The sequence below is a fragment of the Hoplias malabaricus genome, chromosome 2, assembly GCF_029633855.1.
Source record: "Hoplias malabaricus isolate fHopMal1 chromosome 2, fHopMal1.hap1, whole genome shotgun sequence".
Classification (NCBI taxonomy): domain Eukaryota; kingdom Metazoa; phylum Chordata; class Actinopteri; order Characiformes; family Erythrinidae; genus Hoplias; species Hoplias malabaricus.
The window spans coordinates 81,379,371-81,395,324 of NC_089801.1; the positions used below are offsets into that span (position 1 = coordinate 81,379,371).

At 42.4% G+C, this 15,954-nt stretch overlaps 1 protein-coding gene and 1 long non-coding RNA gene across 2 annotated transcripts in view; one reads left to right on the forward strand and one right to left on the reverse strand.

Annotated features, from left to right (window-relative positions):
* nrp2a (neuropilin 2a) overlaps window positions 1–15,954 on the forward strand; it is a 78,507-nt gene that overhangs the window by 43,911 nt on the left and 18,642 nt on the right. Inside the window, exons 8-11 of the mRNA XM_066661729.1 lie at window positions 5,559–5,703; window positions 5,796–6,145; window positions 6,611–6,755; window positions 15,375–15,458. Of these exons, the coding sequence (XP_066517826.1) occupies window positions 5,559–5,703; window positions 5,796–6,145; window positions 6,611–6,755; window positions 15,375–15,458 (724 nt within the window). The remainder of the gene's footprint in view (window positions 1–5,558; window positions 5,704–5,795; window positions 6,146–6,610; window positions 6,756–15,374; window positions 15,459–15,954) is intronic.
* The window catches only part of LOC136687369 (uncharacterized), a 36,208-nt gene continuing 33,955 nt past the window's right edge, over window positions 13,702–15,954 (reverse strand). The window contains exons 3-4 of the long non-coding RNA XR_010800444.1: window positions 15,362–15,561; window positions 13,702–14,792 (exon numbers count right to left, since the gene is read on the reverse strand). This is a non-coding gene — a long non-coding RNA (uncharacterized lncRNA). The remainder of the gene's footprint in view (window positions 14,793–15,361; window positions 15,562–15,954) is intronic.

Below are 15,954 nucleotides of genomic sequence, written 5' to 3' on the forward strand. Positions count from 1 at the left end.
AAACAAATAAACAAACAAATGCATGTTAAAATGTAGTCATTTGAGATGCAAGTCTGACTAAGGCATGATATATGTTTTTGAGAAGCAGGGCATTAATGGGGTCAGTGTGGGTCTAGATGGGGGCATCTAAAAATGGCCAAGTCTCTGTTGATAATGTCCGTAAAGGTGTCTATCATCTTGCAAATGTGGGGGACAGTCAAGAAATAGGACAGAGTTGGGATACTAACCTGGACACTTTGTATTTACAGCCCTGGTTGCTGATCAAACTTGCATGAGGCAATTAATTTTCTGGACCGTGAGCTCCTCTCATACACACACACCCATCCCTCATTTGTGGCCAACACACACTCACAGAAGGGGTCAAACACCACCAATAACAGCTGAGACATTATACATAAACATTTTCACAGGCATAAATAAAGGGGTGGAATAAATCCCACAGGCCTGGAAAAAAAAGTGCTACGCATCCTGTTTATGATTGAAATTCCTATGAATCCATCTCACACGGCAAGCAATATATCTGTCACACAAGCTGGCGGCTGCTGACAGAAACAGCATACAAAGCAATTTGGTCCCTCTCCTTGGTCCCAGTACCAGAGGAAGAGTGTTGGGGGGGGGGGGGGGGGGGTTGGTGTGTATGTGCATGTGTGTATATATTTTGGGTATGTAGAAGTGGGGGATAATGGAGATTGGTCTTTTAGTTTATTTACACTTGCCCACAGAAGGGTTAGGAAAAAAGCACTTTCAACACACTATATGTTAATAAAGGCTTTATAAATGTGTTATAATATAGTAATAAATTAGAAATACTTTATAAGCATGTTATAAGCTTGTATCTTTGCATAAAGGTGGGTGTAATGACTTATGTGATGCACATATGCTATGGAAACTGGCTTGTGAATTCATCTTCTTGTGTACGCCATGTGTTTGTGACTGCTTCAGTTTATGGTGCATTCACATAAGCACAGTTTCCATGCTACACTTCTGCTGAAAGCTGGCAAGCGGCCAGCTGGATCCAGCCCCTGCTGTCGACATCTTCATTTGAGCGAAGGTGGAAGAAGGGTGGAAAATGTGGAGGAAGAAAACAGTGGGGGAAATGGATGGAAAAGAAAGTGATATCTTTAACCCAGCGTCTTGAACCAGATGTTTGTTTACTTTTTTTTTTTTTTTTTTAATGGAGCACCACATTGCTGGCCTTGGTCCCATTCTACATCTTGTTTACAGGCTCATTTCCTTCACTGAGATCATGGCCTTCTACCAGGCAAGGACGTAGACAGCTCCGGTAGACTCCTGGATATGTCGGTTAACCAACATTCTTCACAGCCTTCCTTTCTTCTGCTTTTCTTTCAACTGACATTGACCCAAGTCTTTGTTGAGGTCATCAATACTTAAAGACCTCGAGACCTCACGTCCCTTAACAGTCTGCTTGGGACGTCTGACCAACCTGAAGTTGTAGATGCAAGAACACACACATCCACACACACTTAGAAGAGGGATGCAGAACATGGTCGTTATAATTTCATGACCCTTCACTAGCGGAGACGTAACACGGCTGCCTGAATTATTCAATTTACTACTGCTAGCTTTGGGCATTTAGATGGACGTGCGGTGGTCTGCCATCATGTGAAGTCATCTGTGCCTTCCTGCTGTCGTCAGGCAGATTTTGACCTCATTGGCACTGCTAGTTGATAGATGTAGGGATAGCCTAGCATGGAAACAGCTTAGCTCTATAGGGCAAACTCTTTACATGGTGGTGGTGTTGGATCATGGCCCATTTTCTCCATGTAATTAAAGCATAGCGCATACCCCATATCGGGTCATGTTTTGGCAAGCATATTATGCTCTTCCTGTAAAATTATGGCAGTGATTACTCTCTGTCATACGAGCGCCGAAAGCAGGACATTCCATGTACCACACACTTTTTGGTCGATTTTCCATGGTTTACATCCTCTGACCGAAAGCAATCATGGAATCTATGGATGCAGGCGAGTGGATTAGCTATAATCCTTACCACCACCCAAACACAGCCATAAGGGCATATGTACTAATCCCATTCCTCTCTTGATTTCAATATCTAAAAGGTATTAATGGTCTTCCCTTAAGACCACTCAGTCTAATGTCCCCTGCCGCCCAGACTAATTAACCTTTGACCTCTGTGATCAGGCCTGTTGGTGCAGGTTAAAGACCAGGGGTGAGGAATCTTCCTGCTTAAGGCAACAACAACAGGCAGCTGGTGTTGTCTCTTGTTGGGACTCAACAGTGGATTTAATTGTTCAGATCTACTATTTGAAATTGGAATTTGCACCTACAATTAGGTCCAATTCTGAACATTACATTGGACTACAGCACTGTGACCATTGTCGATACTCACATGTATGTATCTTAAAATATAAATGCTAAGCATCAGTTGACACCTGACAGTGGGACCTTGTTGTCGCCAGGGTGTCTGGAATGATCCTGTCTGTCTAGTTTCTGCGCCTGTTTGTCCGTCTGTCTGGTTCTTCCAGCCAAAACACAGACGTGTTCACAGTTTAATGGGGAGTGGTATTCCTCAAGACACAATGTGAGGCCCTCCCTCATTCCTGATTTCTCTGCCCTGCTGAGCAATTACAAGCTTTTTGTGAGGGTCCCTGTGGAAAATGTGGACACACACACACAGAGAGAGAGAGAGAGAGAGAGAGAGAGAGAGAGACCCAAACCTGTATAGCCTTGTGCAGATGGCTAGAAAAAAATAGTGTGAGGATGGGTAAACAGGGGGAACATGAGGGCAGTCTTCCATGTGGAATTTCTTCTGTCCTATAAAACAGTGGTCTCTGGTTAAACCTTATCTCTCCAAGGGGTGTGGCTACTGGTCACAGGGGTTTAGGAAATGGGATAAAGACAAGAGGACAGAGGAGACAGAAAACAGAGCAAAGTATAGGGTGAGGAGATCAAGAAAATGAAACATGATGTTTTTAATTAGTCTGCGTATTATTTCTATACTCATTGTTCATTCTGTCAGCTGCACTGACCACACGGCTGCACTTGGTCATTCAACAATACCGGATGATTGTCAATCTGTTGCTCTGCATACTTTATCCGTACCCCACCCCCAACCCCCTTTTCACCCTGTTCTTCAGTGGCCAGGACTTCCACGGAACTATTACTTAGCATCTATCATCGCAATTACTACTGCATTCTCAGTAACTAAAAACACTGTCCACAATCAGTTCCACAAATGGACCCTGATGTCCTTCCTTTGGACAGAAAAATAAGGAGGTGACCTCAGGTCATGAGCATGGACTGAATGAGGCATTTCCTGCCCTTACTTGCAAATATAATTCTCCTGCTTCCTCCTGAATGGGTCATTTCTTGTTTTTCAGCCATGAAACATGACTCATCTTTTTTTCCCACCAACAGGATTAACACAATGGTTCACTTCTGACCACGGTCATGTGCTCTTAGAAATGAAAGTACTGTAGAGGTACATTATCGTCACTACCTTTAAAAGTACAACAGCTACATTCTGTTCTTTATTACTGAATTGTGTAAAGTTAAAAAACAAAATAAAAGTCCTGGAAATGTGGTGTAAAAAATCAACACAATTTAAAAACCTGCAGTTATTATTGAATATGTTTAATATCTGTTCCACACTATGCCACCAAAGTAAAAGCAAAGGTCACCACCACAGTGACAGTATTTTCTGAGATTGTAGCTTTCTGCAGCTAACATTTGGTTTCGATTGACCAAAGGTTTTCCCATCAATCAATCAAACAATCAATCAATTCATTATTATATATATATATATATTCAGCAACTATTCTGGAAAGTGTTTACATTAGATATTGGCTCATTGTCATAAATAGAGATATGCCATCAGATCCATAAGTATAAGTTTTAAAGGTACTATACATATTCAACTATTTGTATTCTCCATACAAATACCAGAACAACTTCTAACTTCAGGAAAAATCCTTTTCAGCTCTATGTTGTAGCCTGACAGAGCTTGTACATCATTGAAACAGCTTGTGTAACCTAAACCCCAAGCACTCGTCCGTCAGCCCTTCTGTTTTCCTCAATCAAGGCAGTGGTGGAGACCTCTGGGCTGACACAAGGTTGAGATGCAAGGTATTAGGTTCCGCTTGGAGGACTTTTGGATTGCCTTAGCTTGCTCTTGTTTTCCCAACTAGTCTTATCTGCATCTTATCAATTTCACTGAAGAGTTCTGAAGCCTGGTTTTCTGCCACTTCCAATGAAATAGTCATGTTTCACTACAGGATCCAGAATCTAAGCAACTTGAGAGCACACATAAGTAGACCTCAGTGTTTAGTGTCAAGTCCTTGTTCTCATATCTCAACTGTTTTCCAGATAAAATGATCTCAGGGAACAAATACTCAAAAAAAAAAAAGACATCCTCTAGCTCCCCTACTGTTTCCTCTCTGGACTCAGTTTATTCCAGGAAGATTTACCAAGGCAAACACAAACATTTGGAACCAATTGTTGGTTCCATAGACCGATGGCTTTGGCCAGAACTGTCCCACCAAATGTTCTGCCAATGCGCTTGGCTAGGGATGGTTCAATCATGGATGAAATGCTGCTTATTGTTTCAGGAAATAGAATGCACGATGAGGCAGTGGGATTCTGTGTGGGTTAGAGCAGGATATGGTTCATTGAGGAAATGCGTCCAGTACGCACTCATTTAATTCATACCTCCATCCGCGATGGGGCCTTCCCGGAGCTATTGGCTTCCTTTTCCGTTGAAGAACGATCTTCACAACTCAGATTTTCTCATAGATCTCCAGGAAATGAGCTGAGGACTATTGCACTCAAATCCTATTACACAAATGAAGGTATCTGAGGACGCCAAGCCGTAGTTTGGATGATTACTGGGCCTTGGCTGGTTTTAAATGTGGAATTAGTACAAGGTAATCAATGTAAAGCAGTTCTGACCCTGAGTCGGGATGTAAGACTGAGGTCAGACACTCTAAGATCATAAGAAGCTAAGATCCTGGGGCATTTCTTGGATTAAAGTTTGGGGTGTTACCTCGATATCTGGCTAAATCTTCCCCTGTGGTCCTTTCTGGCCTCTTGTGGTCCCCTTATTCATATAATGTGGCTTGCTCAGTCCCTCTTATCCCTTCTATAGCTCATAGCTGTGCACAATTACATAGTAATAACATTATTACTACATGTAATAATGTATATTTGTTTTACATTCTGTAACAACAGGTCCAGAGCATAAGTTTGCAACTTTGTCCATTTATTTATATTAAAAAACAGACAACGGTGTGGTTAAAAATGTAGGGAATGGCTTTTGTTAAATATTTTTAATTAATTGTAATCATAGGAAAATGTTAATAATTCATAATTTTTCTGAAAGTTTTTTTTTCAAATATTATTTTTGACACATAGGTTTTGAAGGTTAGAGGTCAAGGCAGGGTTACTTCTGTTACTTCATTACTTCTGTTACCATGGCAACACTTAAACGTCTACATCCCAACAGCTGTTAAGTACTTTTTTGTGTACAAAAACATTGCTGTCTGTGAAACATAACTCATAGTGCATTTTCTATGTTGCAGATATTCCATGCTAACACCGACCCATCTGAAGTGGTTCTGAACAGAGTTCCCCAGCCGGTTCTTGCCCGTTTTGTCCGGATCAGACCCCAGACCTGGAAAAATGGCATTGCCCTACGGTTTGAGCTGTATGGATGCCAGATTACAGGTGTGTTTTAGAGTCTGCGTGTGTTTGTGCTGCCTCTTTTTCTTTTCAGAGGTCATTACATAATCTTTGTGGATCTTCACCTCTCTCCCCAGACGCTCCATGCTCAGAGCTTCAGGGAATGCTCTCGGGCCTGCTCCCAGACTCCCAGATCAGCGCCTCTTCAATCAGAGACCTGCACTGGGCTCCTGGAGCTGCTCGGCTGGTGGCCAGCAGGTCTGGCTGGTTCCCCGCGCCGGCGCAACCCCTGTCTGGTGAAGAATGGCTTCAGGTGGACTTGGGTGCCACCAAGATAGTAAGAGGGGTTATCACCCAGGGGGCACGCAGCGGAGAGGTGGGCAGCAGTTCAGACAACCGAGCGTTCGTCCGCAAGTACCGCCTGGCCCACAGCCTCAATGGGAAAGACTGGAACTTTGTGATGGACAGCAAGACCAGTATGCCCAAGGTTCGTATCTGAGGGGGTCCTTTAGGGGCAGTTCTGAGCTTTTTGATAGAGGTCTCTTCCACAAACCCATCTGTCTGTAGGCTGCTACTTTGGATTTGAAGTGGAGCTACAATGCTAATATGGCTAACAGCATAGAACTATGGACTTGTTTAAACCTTTCTTAAAGGTAAAGGGGAACTTAAAGATTGCGTGTCCCACAAAAACATCCTACAGCAGTTGTAGCTTTTCAGAAGCACTACCCACCTTCAAGACATATCACCAGTAGGGGGTTTTCTTGGGCTGTAGTCTCTGTTGGGATTGGTTTCTCATTGGTTTAACTTTGTAGCTACAATTCTTAATAAGTTCTGGGGGATTATTTGAAATGTGGGTGTGGCTTACATATCTACGGCCTCTGGTAACAATGCTGTACTTTTCCCTGACCTCTGTCACCAAACAGCCTTTGTCCTGCTTCTCTCCACATCACAGATTTTTGAGGGCAATTCCCACTACGACACTCCAGAGCTACGGCGCTTTGAGGAAATCCCAGCTCAGTTCATCAGGATTTACCCAGAGCGCTGGTCCCCTGCCGGCATCGGCATGAGGATGGAGGTCCTGGGCTGCAGTCTGCCAGGTATGACACACACACATACATTAATAAATTTGCTGATGTGGAGTCTGAAGTTGGAAAGCCAGATTTGGGAATGGCTAAATATTATAATATACATTTCACAATGGTCAACAATGAGTCCCACTATAATGATACCACTTTCTAACAAGATTGGCATTATTAAGGTATAATAAAGCCCCAGAAAAGTATTCAGAGTCTTGTTTTATATAATGTGTGTAGTGACTGTATAATTACACCTTAATAACATAGTTAATAAGTGTATATTAATATAACATTCAGTTTTAGACACTTATAGTAGTAAATTATATAAATAATTTATTTATTTATATAATAAATACTTATATAGTATATACTTGTAGTGCAGCATATGTAGACACACATAGTATTTATCAAGGTATGCTTGCCTTATTACACATGTAAATGTGGTTAATATGTAATAACAGTGTTATTAAACACAAATTATGGAATTTAGAAATGTTAGATTTTACAAAATCTATGTGTTAACCACCTAACGTAACTGTTACTGTCCCTTGAGGGCTGTTAATGTCGCAGTCCATCCGTCTGGTCAAAGAAAGGCCTAATATACCATTTATTACATGCCACACATCAGTCAATAAACACAGTAACAAACACAGCTCCGGAAACTCGGTTTCTGCACGCTGACGCTGATGGAGAAATCGCGTGATCAGACGTTTGTCCTTTAATTACAAAGCGGTCATTGTTAACCCACACGCTCCGCGGTCTCTAACTCGTCTGCCATCAGGATGATGGACGGTTGGGAAATTGCTCCGTGTTTAGGGCTCAGAAACTTCGTTTGAAATGGGAGCTGTTGGAATAAACGTAAAGCAGAGCGCTGAGGAAATGTTTACAGGGAAGGAGAGGAACATGGGCAGCGGCTCAGAGAGGACGAGATGAAGAGAGGGGTTTGGAGGTTTGTGTGTGTGTGTGTGTGTGTGTGTGTGTGTGCCAGGTATATATCACGTTGCAGGGTTGCATACTGTTTATATACACACACAGTGTGAGGACTTCTTTTGTCCCAATACCATTATCCATTGCAATTCAAGGAGGTGATGTGTGTAAAGGTTAAGGTTAGGGTTAGTTTAGTACTAACTATGGTTGGGATTAGGGTTAGGATTAAGATTAGGATTAATCTAGTACTCGCTAGGCAAGTATAAGTCTTCACAAAATGGGTGGAAGTCTTTATAATGTCCTGACAATGCATGAAAACAAACATATCTCTTTGTGTGTGTGTAAAAGAGGCACATCTGGCCTCCCACTAGGCTAAATGCAGGACAGGAACATTAAGACCCTCCACAATCTGGGAGCAGTTTGCTACACACACACACACACTTTATAAAGAGTCTACATGGGGATATAGCTACTATAAGCATAACAGGCCCATGTTCAATGTCAAGTCAAAGCCCCCTCCCACACACACACCCAGCCCACACAAACATACACACCCCTGCAGTAATGAAGGTCCATCCTAAACCTTTGGGATGCCATCGACTCCTCACAGCAATGTCCCAGCAGCCAGTGTGAAGTGTTCCTATAACAGACCATAGCTGGATTGTGGGTGTGTGTTTGTGTAATGTATTGATTCACTGTGGTGTGCAGCTGAACATCTGTTTGTGCCAAACCACATTACTGTACAGTGAAGGACACACACACACACTGCCCTCCTGGGCTTCACACACACACACTGAGCGGTAAGCAACAGAGAGCTTGATGGTGTGCCAATAATCCACTGTGTTCTATTATTTATTACTTAGCTAATGGCTTGAGCATGTGTGTGTGTGTGTGTTGAGGCATGCTAGCTATACCCCTGTGTACATTGCTGGAGACTTTTCTCTGTACCTATGCCAGTAAAATAGTGCCAGCTGGCGCCCCCTACAGCTCCAGGTCAGTACTGTTTATTTACTCAGTATTGTGGTATACTCCACAATCAGCCACAACATTAAAGCCACCTGCTCTTGTCTACCTTCGCTGTCCCTTTGATCAACACTGTTGTTCTGCATACTTTATTACCCCCGCTCTCACCCTAGTCTTTTACACTCAGCACCCCCTCAGGACCCACAGAGCAGGTGTGATGTGGTGGTGGATCATTCTCAGCGCTGCAGTGACACTGACGTGCTGGTGTAGAGTGGATCAGACACAGCAGTGCTGCTGGAGCACTCAGGGTTAGGTTTAGGATGAAGGTTAGGGTTAGGATTAGGTTCAGGTTCAGGTTTATGATGATGTCTGTGTAGAGAGTGGAACTGACCATTAAGACAAAATTATTTTCAGGGTTAAAGATTAGGTATAGTTATTTGGTGAAGTGAAGTCAGGGTGGGGCTTGGGTTTATGAGCAAGTTTAGGTTTAGATTTCTGGGTTGGAATAATGTTAGGGGAAGGATTAAGTTTAGTTTTGGTTTAAGGTTTGGTTTAGAAATGTAGAGTTAGGGAGTAAATATTGGTTTAAGGTCAGGAGTAGGCTTAATGCTGATAAAATAAAATTTGGGGGTTAGGTTTAGGACTAGGTTTAGGTTTTGTGAAGGTATGACTGGGGTTTAGGTTTAGGACTAGGTTTAGGTTTTGTGAAGGTATGACTGGGGTTTAGGTTTAGGACTAGGTTTAGGTTTTGTGAAGGTATGACTTGGGTTAAGGTTTAGGACTAGGTTTATGTTTTGTGAAGGTATGACTGGGGTTAAGGTTTAGGACTAGGTTTATGTTTTGTTAAGGTATGACTGGGGTTTAGGTTTAGGACTAGGTTTAGGTTTTGTGAAGGTATGACTGGGGTTTAGGTTTAGGACTAGGTTTAGGTTTTGTGAAGGTATGACTTGGGTTAAGGTTTAGGACTAGGTTTATGTTTTGTGAAGGTATGACTGGGGTTAAGGTTTAGGACTAGGTTTAGGTGTTGTGTTGGGTGTAGGACTAGGTTTAGGTGTTGTGAAGGTATGACTGGGGTTTAGGTTTAGGACTAGGTTTAGGTGTTGTGCTGGGTGTAGGACTAGGTTTAGGTTTTGTGAAGGTATGACTGGGGTTTAGGTTTAGGACTAGGTTTAGGTGTTGTGTTGGGTGTAGGACTAGGTTTAGGTGTTGTGAAAGTATGACTGGGGTTTAGGTTTAGGACTAGGTTTAGGTGTTGTGCTGGGTGTAGGACTAGGTTTAGGTTTTGTGAAGGTATGACTGGGGTTTAGGTTTAGGACTAAGTTTAGGTGTTGTGTTGGGTGTAGGACTAGGTTTAGGTGTTGTGAAAGTATGACTGGGGTTTAGGTTTAGGACTAGGTTTAGGTGTTGTGCTGGGTGTAGGACTAGGTTTAGGTTTTGTGAAGGTATGACTGGGGTTTAGGTTGGATTGAAGGATAGGTTTACGCTGAGGTTTAAGACCAGGTTTAAGGTTTAGTTTAGCTGGATTACAAAAAAGGCATTAGTTTAATGATGGTAAACAACAAAATTGGAATCTACATAAAACGCACACTGCAATTTCACATTACATTGTGTGTGTGTGTGTGTGTGTGTGTGTGTGAACTGCTGATCTCTCTTGTGAACCCCTGTTCTATATTTCCGAATCCCCCCCAGAAAGAATACACACTCCCACACGAGTATATTCTCTCTCTCTCTCTCTCTCTCTCTCTCCAGGGGGAGTGCTTTTGGCTGTGTAAATGTTTTTGTTCTTCTCTCTCTCTGTTTCTCATCAGAGACCTCTACACACTCTTTCCCAGGAATAAACACACACACACACACACACACACACACATCTGGTTGATTTGTGTGTCAGCATTTTACTGTTTTCATTGCACATTATAAACAGGCTCGTATTTCCATGCCAGGGTTCGTTATGTGAATCCTGAGGCATTTGGTATTATTAATACATTCATGTTGCAAAGCTATGCATGTGTAATTACATACTTAATTACATGGTTGTAAGCCATTACCTTCTCATTCAATATACAGTAGATTCAGAATTAGAACTTAATCTCCACCGCTGAGATGTAGCTGAGGCTAAGGCTCCTATGTTCAGGAGTGTAGGGCGGCCCCAGCTTTGGGCTTTGGAACAGTGGAACTGTGTTCTCTGGAGACGTGGAGCTCCCACCACTGTACGTGGGGCGAGCTGGAGTGGCGTTTATGACCCAGAGCTGATTATGGTGATGTGGCTGAAGGCCATCAAACCCTTACAGCAGTGGTCAGATTTAAAGACCCTAGGTTATGGAACTTTTTCTTTTTTTTAGATCAGACCACAGTGTTGACGTTTCCAATAAAGTGTCCGACGAGCTTATATCACACAGTCATTATCTACCTTCTGTTCTTTCTTTCTTCCCACCTCTCTTTCATCTTCCTTAAAGCCTCCCACACACACACACACCCTCTCCGACTGAAAATCCGTCTTTTCATGTCAAAGAAAGGCAGGGACACAGAGCTCTCCGTAGGAACGTCCTCCCGAATCGTATGCAGATTACTATCGCTTTTCTTTTGTAATCGCAGTTTTCAGTCTGCTTCCTCTTATCTGATCAATAGCCAAACAAATGGTGTGTCCAGATATATCTGACCGCTTCATCTCCGCCGTTAAGATTGCTTACTGTTACCGTTTTTACACAGATCCAGACTGTGTTTCCAATAAAGTGGGATTTCTGGTTTAAACAGAACAGGTACAACTTCCTCTCTGCTATAACCCCACGGTGGAAGACTGTATGTATCACTTGTAATTACAATGTAACGTCATAGCATACACGTATCTGTAACTCCATGGTTATTACAGACGCTGCCGGTTTCACTGTACCGTTGAGTTATATCTCACTAATATGATGATGTCATTGCCTTCAAGATCTTATGGGCTTTATTTTCCCAGCATGCCCCAGGCTCTGGCTGCCGAGCAGAAAAAGCTTTCTACATAATTGAAGTCCCAGCTATTTTTTTTTCTTTGCTGAGTCAGGGGTTTGCAAGAAAGATGTGGCAGCCATCTCCGAGAGACGGAGGGAAGGATGACAGGAGCGGGGTGAACGAGGGAGCATGGGGGTTGAGGGAGAGAGAGAGAGAGTGGGGGGAAATGGAAGGCTGCACTATCCACTGTTTTGACTCATTCACCTCAGTGGGGCTTGATCTCTAGACCCTTCTCCTAAAAGCTCTTTTCCCAATTGGAAAATAAGACCATCTTGCTGGTGTTCAAGTGACAGTGTTTATAACACTGTTATTAGAGTATTCAAAGGATATTTTGTAGCATAGCAGCTGTACCTGTTGTTTTAAAACCAGAAAACCTATGCATTATTATCCATTGCTATTACCATCTAATAATCCTATAATTACATGATAATAAAATATAACTAACAGTGTAAAAACCAGTGGTGTATTCACTTCAGGCAGATTACAGTAACCCCGATGCTGTGTACATAAATGTTTCCAGTTCTGTTAATTATGATGTAATAACATACTATCAACCGAAATACACTGTCATTACATGATAACAACATCTAACTAACAGTGTAACAGCCAGTGGTGTGCTCACATTTACAGGCGCTTTCCAGCAGATTACAGCAACCTGATTCTGTGTGCATACACATGGTTGCACTTCTATTAATAATGATGTAATTACATAGTAACAACCAAAAGTGTAGAAACAAAGAGGTCGTTTTAAAGTCATGGCTTTATCCCTGCTCTGATAAAATAGTAGTTTCTGGACGTTCAATGCACCAGCGCTGTCCCTGGACTCTGCCTCATCTTAGTTGGCTTCCATTGCTGCAACATCCCAAAAAGGTCATAGTCATTACTCTGGGAGATATGCTGACCTTTCCACACTGACAGAGCGTCTGAATGCAGTGGTGAAATGCACACGTGTGTGTATGTGTGTGTGTTCACTATTGTACTTGTCCGCACTCGCGTGCCAATATTTGCTCCCTGGAGTTTACATCTTAGGTTCTCTTCTGAGGCAACACGGCTAACATAATTAATGACCTGAGCCTAGCTTGTCAACATCTGATGACAGAGGGGTGTTACAGTGTAAATAAGAGGGAAAGACTACTTATAAATGAGCTTATAAATGCTCTATAAACACTCAATCCTTATGGGTTTTATTAGCATTAGCATAAATATAGAAAACAATATGAATACGTCATAAAATATAAAAACATAACAACATGACCTCATCCTGAAAAGACAGTGACCATCCATATGTCCAGGTGAAATGAGGGGGACCTCATGACCCCATGGAACCCTGGAAGGTGAGACATGCCTAATAAGAATGACGTCAACCGGGTTCAAAAGGGCAGCCTTGCCCTTAAGCATGGGAGTGCCTAGCACTTGCGGACCCTTTGGCCTCAAGCTCAACAGACAAGCATCGAGGTGAACAAGGTCCAGACACTCCTGCAAGGGGATGGCTGTCCCTCAAGGTTGTGTCTTCGGGTTCCACAAAGCTCGCAGTGGATTTGTTGTTTGGGATAGGTTTAGGATCCTCTACACTGTCCTCCACACACCAAGGAGGACAAACAGGGATACAGCGAGACCGTGGAGGAAGTGGCATTAGTGACTAATTGCCTCGGAAAAGGCCACAGCCTGGAAGTGATGAGCAGCTCCAGCTGTGGACGCCTTTCATGACCGCCAGCGCCAGTGTTGCAATTGATTTCCATGGCTGGGGTTTTGCTCGCATCTTTATTATCTCACACAGACCAACAGTAGGTCTGAAACACTCAGTAATCACTCTCTGATTGGTCCCTTATCGTTATCCCATTGGAGCAATATAGACCACCATTATAGAGTACAGGAGGCCATTCCTTTTCCTGCAGTAGTAGGTGGTTCTTGACCATGTTAAATGGCAAAAGGTCACTCTAGATCTATGCAAGACTGCCCTAAACCTAACTAAAACCTAAACTAAATCCTAATCATAACACGAGGTATGACCTCAACTATAACCCTACCATTAGGCATCCCCCAAACCCTGAACCCAATATCAACACTGGACCTGAACCCAAAGCCCCATCCACACGGATCTAGATATATTTTAAAAACAGAAATTTTCCTTCCTCCATTTTCTTTTAAAACATCCCCATCCAGACAAATACAAAAACAGCTGTGTTATCATGGCAGTCCAGTAGGGGGCCGTATCACCCCTTAGACCTCAAAACACCATGACGCATGAGAGAAGCAAAGAGGTTTAATGCTGAATCACTCCATACACCCTATGTAGTGCACTACCCAAGTCATAAAATCACTGAATCTAGAACTTAATATTCCATTATGCATTTCTAATACAACATCGTTATGTTTATTCAGAGGTGGGTATCTTAAGTGTACATTGGAGTTTTAGGACTTCACTCACTGATGCTGTGTGATGTCATCATTTCTGAAAAGATAAACCTGACGCAATTAACCAAAGCATTTTTAAAAGCACTGTGATCTGTGAGGATAGGGATTAACTATTACCTTTACCCTAAACTCAACCCTAGCCCTAATCCCTAAGCCTAATTCATACTGGTGCATTACTGGCTTTAACGCCACAAAAAACATGACGCCACACACTGGTCAGAGTCGGTAAAATCGTGTGTTACAGGCTTCAGCTCTGACCTTGAGTTTAAGTAAATATTGGAGTGGGCTTGGTGTCCTTGTTCATTAAAATGGCATCTGCCCTCAGTGATATCTCACCACTATAAGAATCAAATGAGTGATGTGTACAGTTGTTATCTTGATGTTTTGTTGCCTACCTGTGTCAAACCTACAATATAATGAGACCAGCTCTCTCTCTCTCTCTCTCTCTCTCTCTCTCCTGTGTGAGTTACGACTCCTGAATTCCTGCAGTGTGTAAAAGTGATTTGTGTCGGTCGGTGGTGGTTGGGGGAAGGCAGGAACTCTTCAGGGTCCTCTGGATATTTACGTGTGTGTGGTAAATGTGTGTGTGTGTGTGTGTGAGAGAGAGAGAGAGAGATAGTCTCTGTGTGTGTGTGTGTATGTTTCTCATTTAAGGGTCTGGAAGCTTGTCTGCTTTGCCATCTTGAGAGTTCCCATCTCGCTGGTGTTATGACATAAGGTGCTATATTGGTTCTTGTTATCCAGTATGATGTCACCCTCCTGGCTCTGTGGATGGGTGATTGAGGGAAATGGGAAAAAAAAAATGGATTCTGTTGCTATTGATTACCGGGGCAGGTTTTATTCATTACAGTTTAGTGAGGTTTGAATGCTTTGTTTATATGACATCACGACAGATATAAGAACAGTGTAAAACAATGGCTTGTTGAAAGATAATAGTGTAAATGAATAAACATTATTAGTAGTTTTAGGTTTTTGTGAAGCAACCCTGAGTCTGGAAATGCCCAGTGGAAAAGTAGCCAATCAGGCTGCTTCTTTCTAAAGTATCTAGGTAGATAGAACCAAGTGAGATTTCCTATTGGTTAGGCCTTCAAGAGCCGAACTGATGGGCTGTATCCTGAGTGTTCATTGTTACTGCACTTTTTTATTATTTATTATTATTTTTATATATTTTTTTTACAATGCTTCAATTTTTTGAAAAGTGTATCAACTCTAAATAACCCTCTGCCATTGACTTCCATTAAAAGCTGAGTATTTTGTGTGGTTTTGTGTGAGAATGTTCAAAAACAATAGCCTGAAAAATGACAACAAAGAGTGCGCCCCAAAGTGACCCATACCTCTGCTCCACAGAAACGTCCACTCTCGCCACTGAGACATCCACCTCCACCCGGCCTCCACCTGCGGAGAGCAGCACCGCCCACAAGCACAGCTCTGGTGAGGAAACCCGTCGCTAAATGGAGATCAGTTGCTTTCCTGAGAGTCTTTTATGTTTTCCTCTGAAGCTCGAGATGAACTCATTCTGGATTTTCAGAAACATCTGGAAGTATAACAACAAATGAGTAGCATCTGGTGAATGTCCTACACAGACACCAGGCATTTCTTTGGATAAAACCTTTAAGTCAGTGCAGCTGCAGTAGTAAATATAGACTGTACATGCCACTGCACGAGTGCTTAATTCCATTAATGATAGTGTTGGACCATCCCAGCTTCTACTCACAGAAACAGATGTGGTCTCATTTGAAAGTATAGAAAGTTTGGAATTGGCATCGTCTACTGAATTCCTTCAAGGGTTTCGATAAGAGTTCACATTCCAGGGACACTTATTTCATAACATGGTTAAAATCGTTGAATAACATAGTAATAATGCAATGCCATCTCAAATCACAATGGCTTATAACACAGTTATAAGCATTGAATAGCTTATTTATGA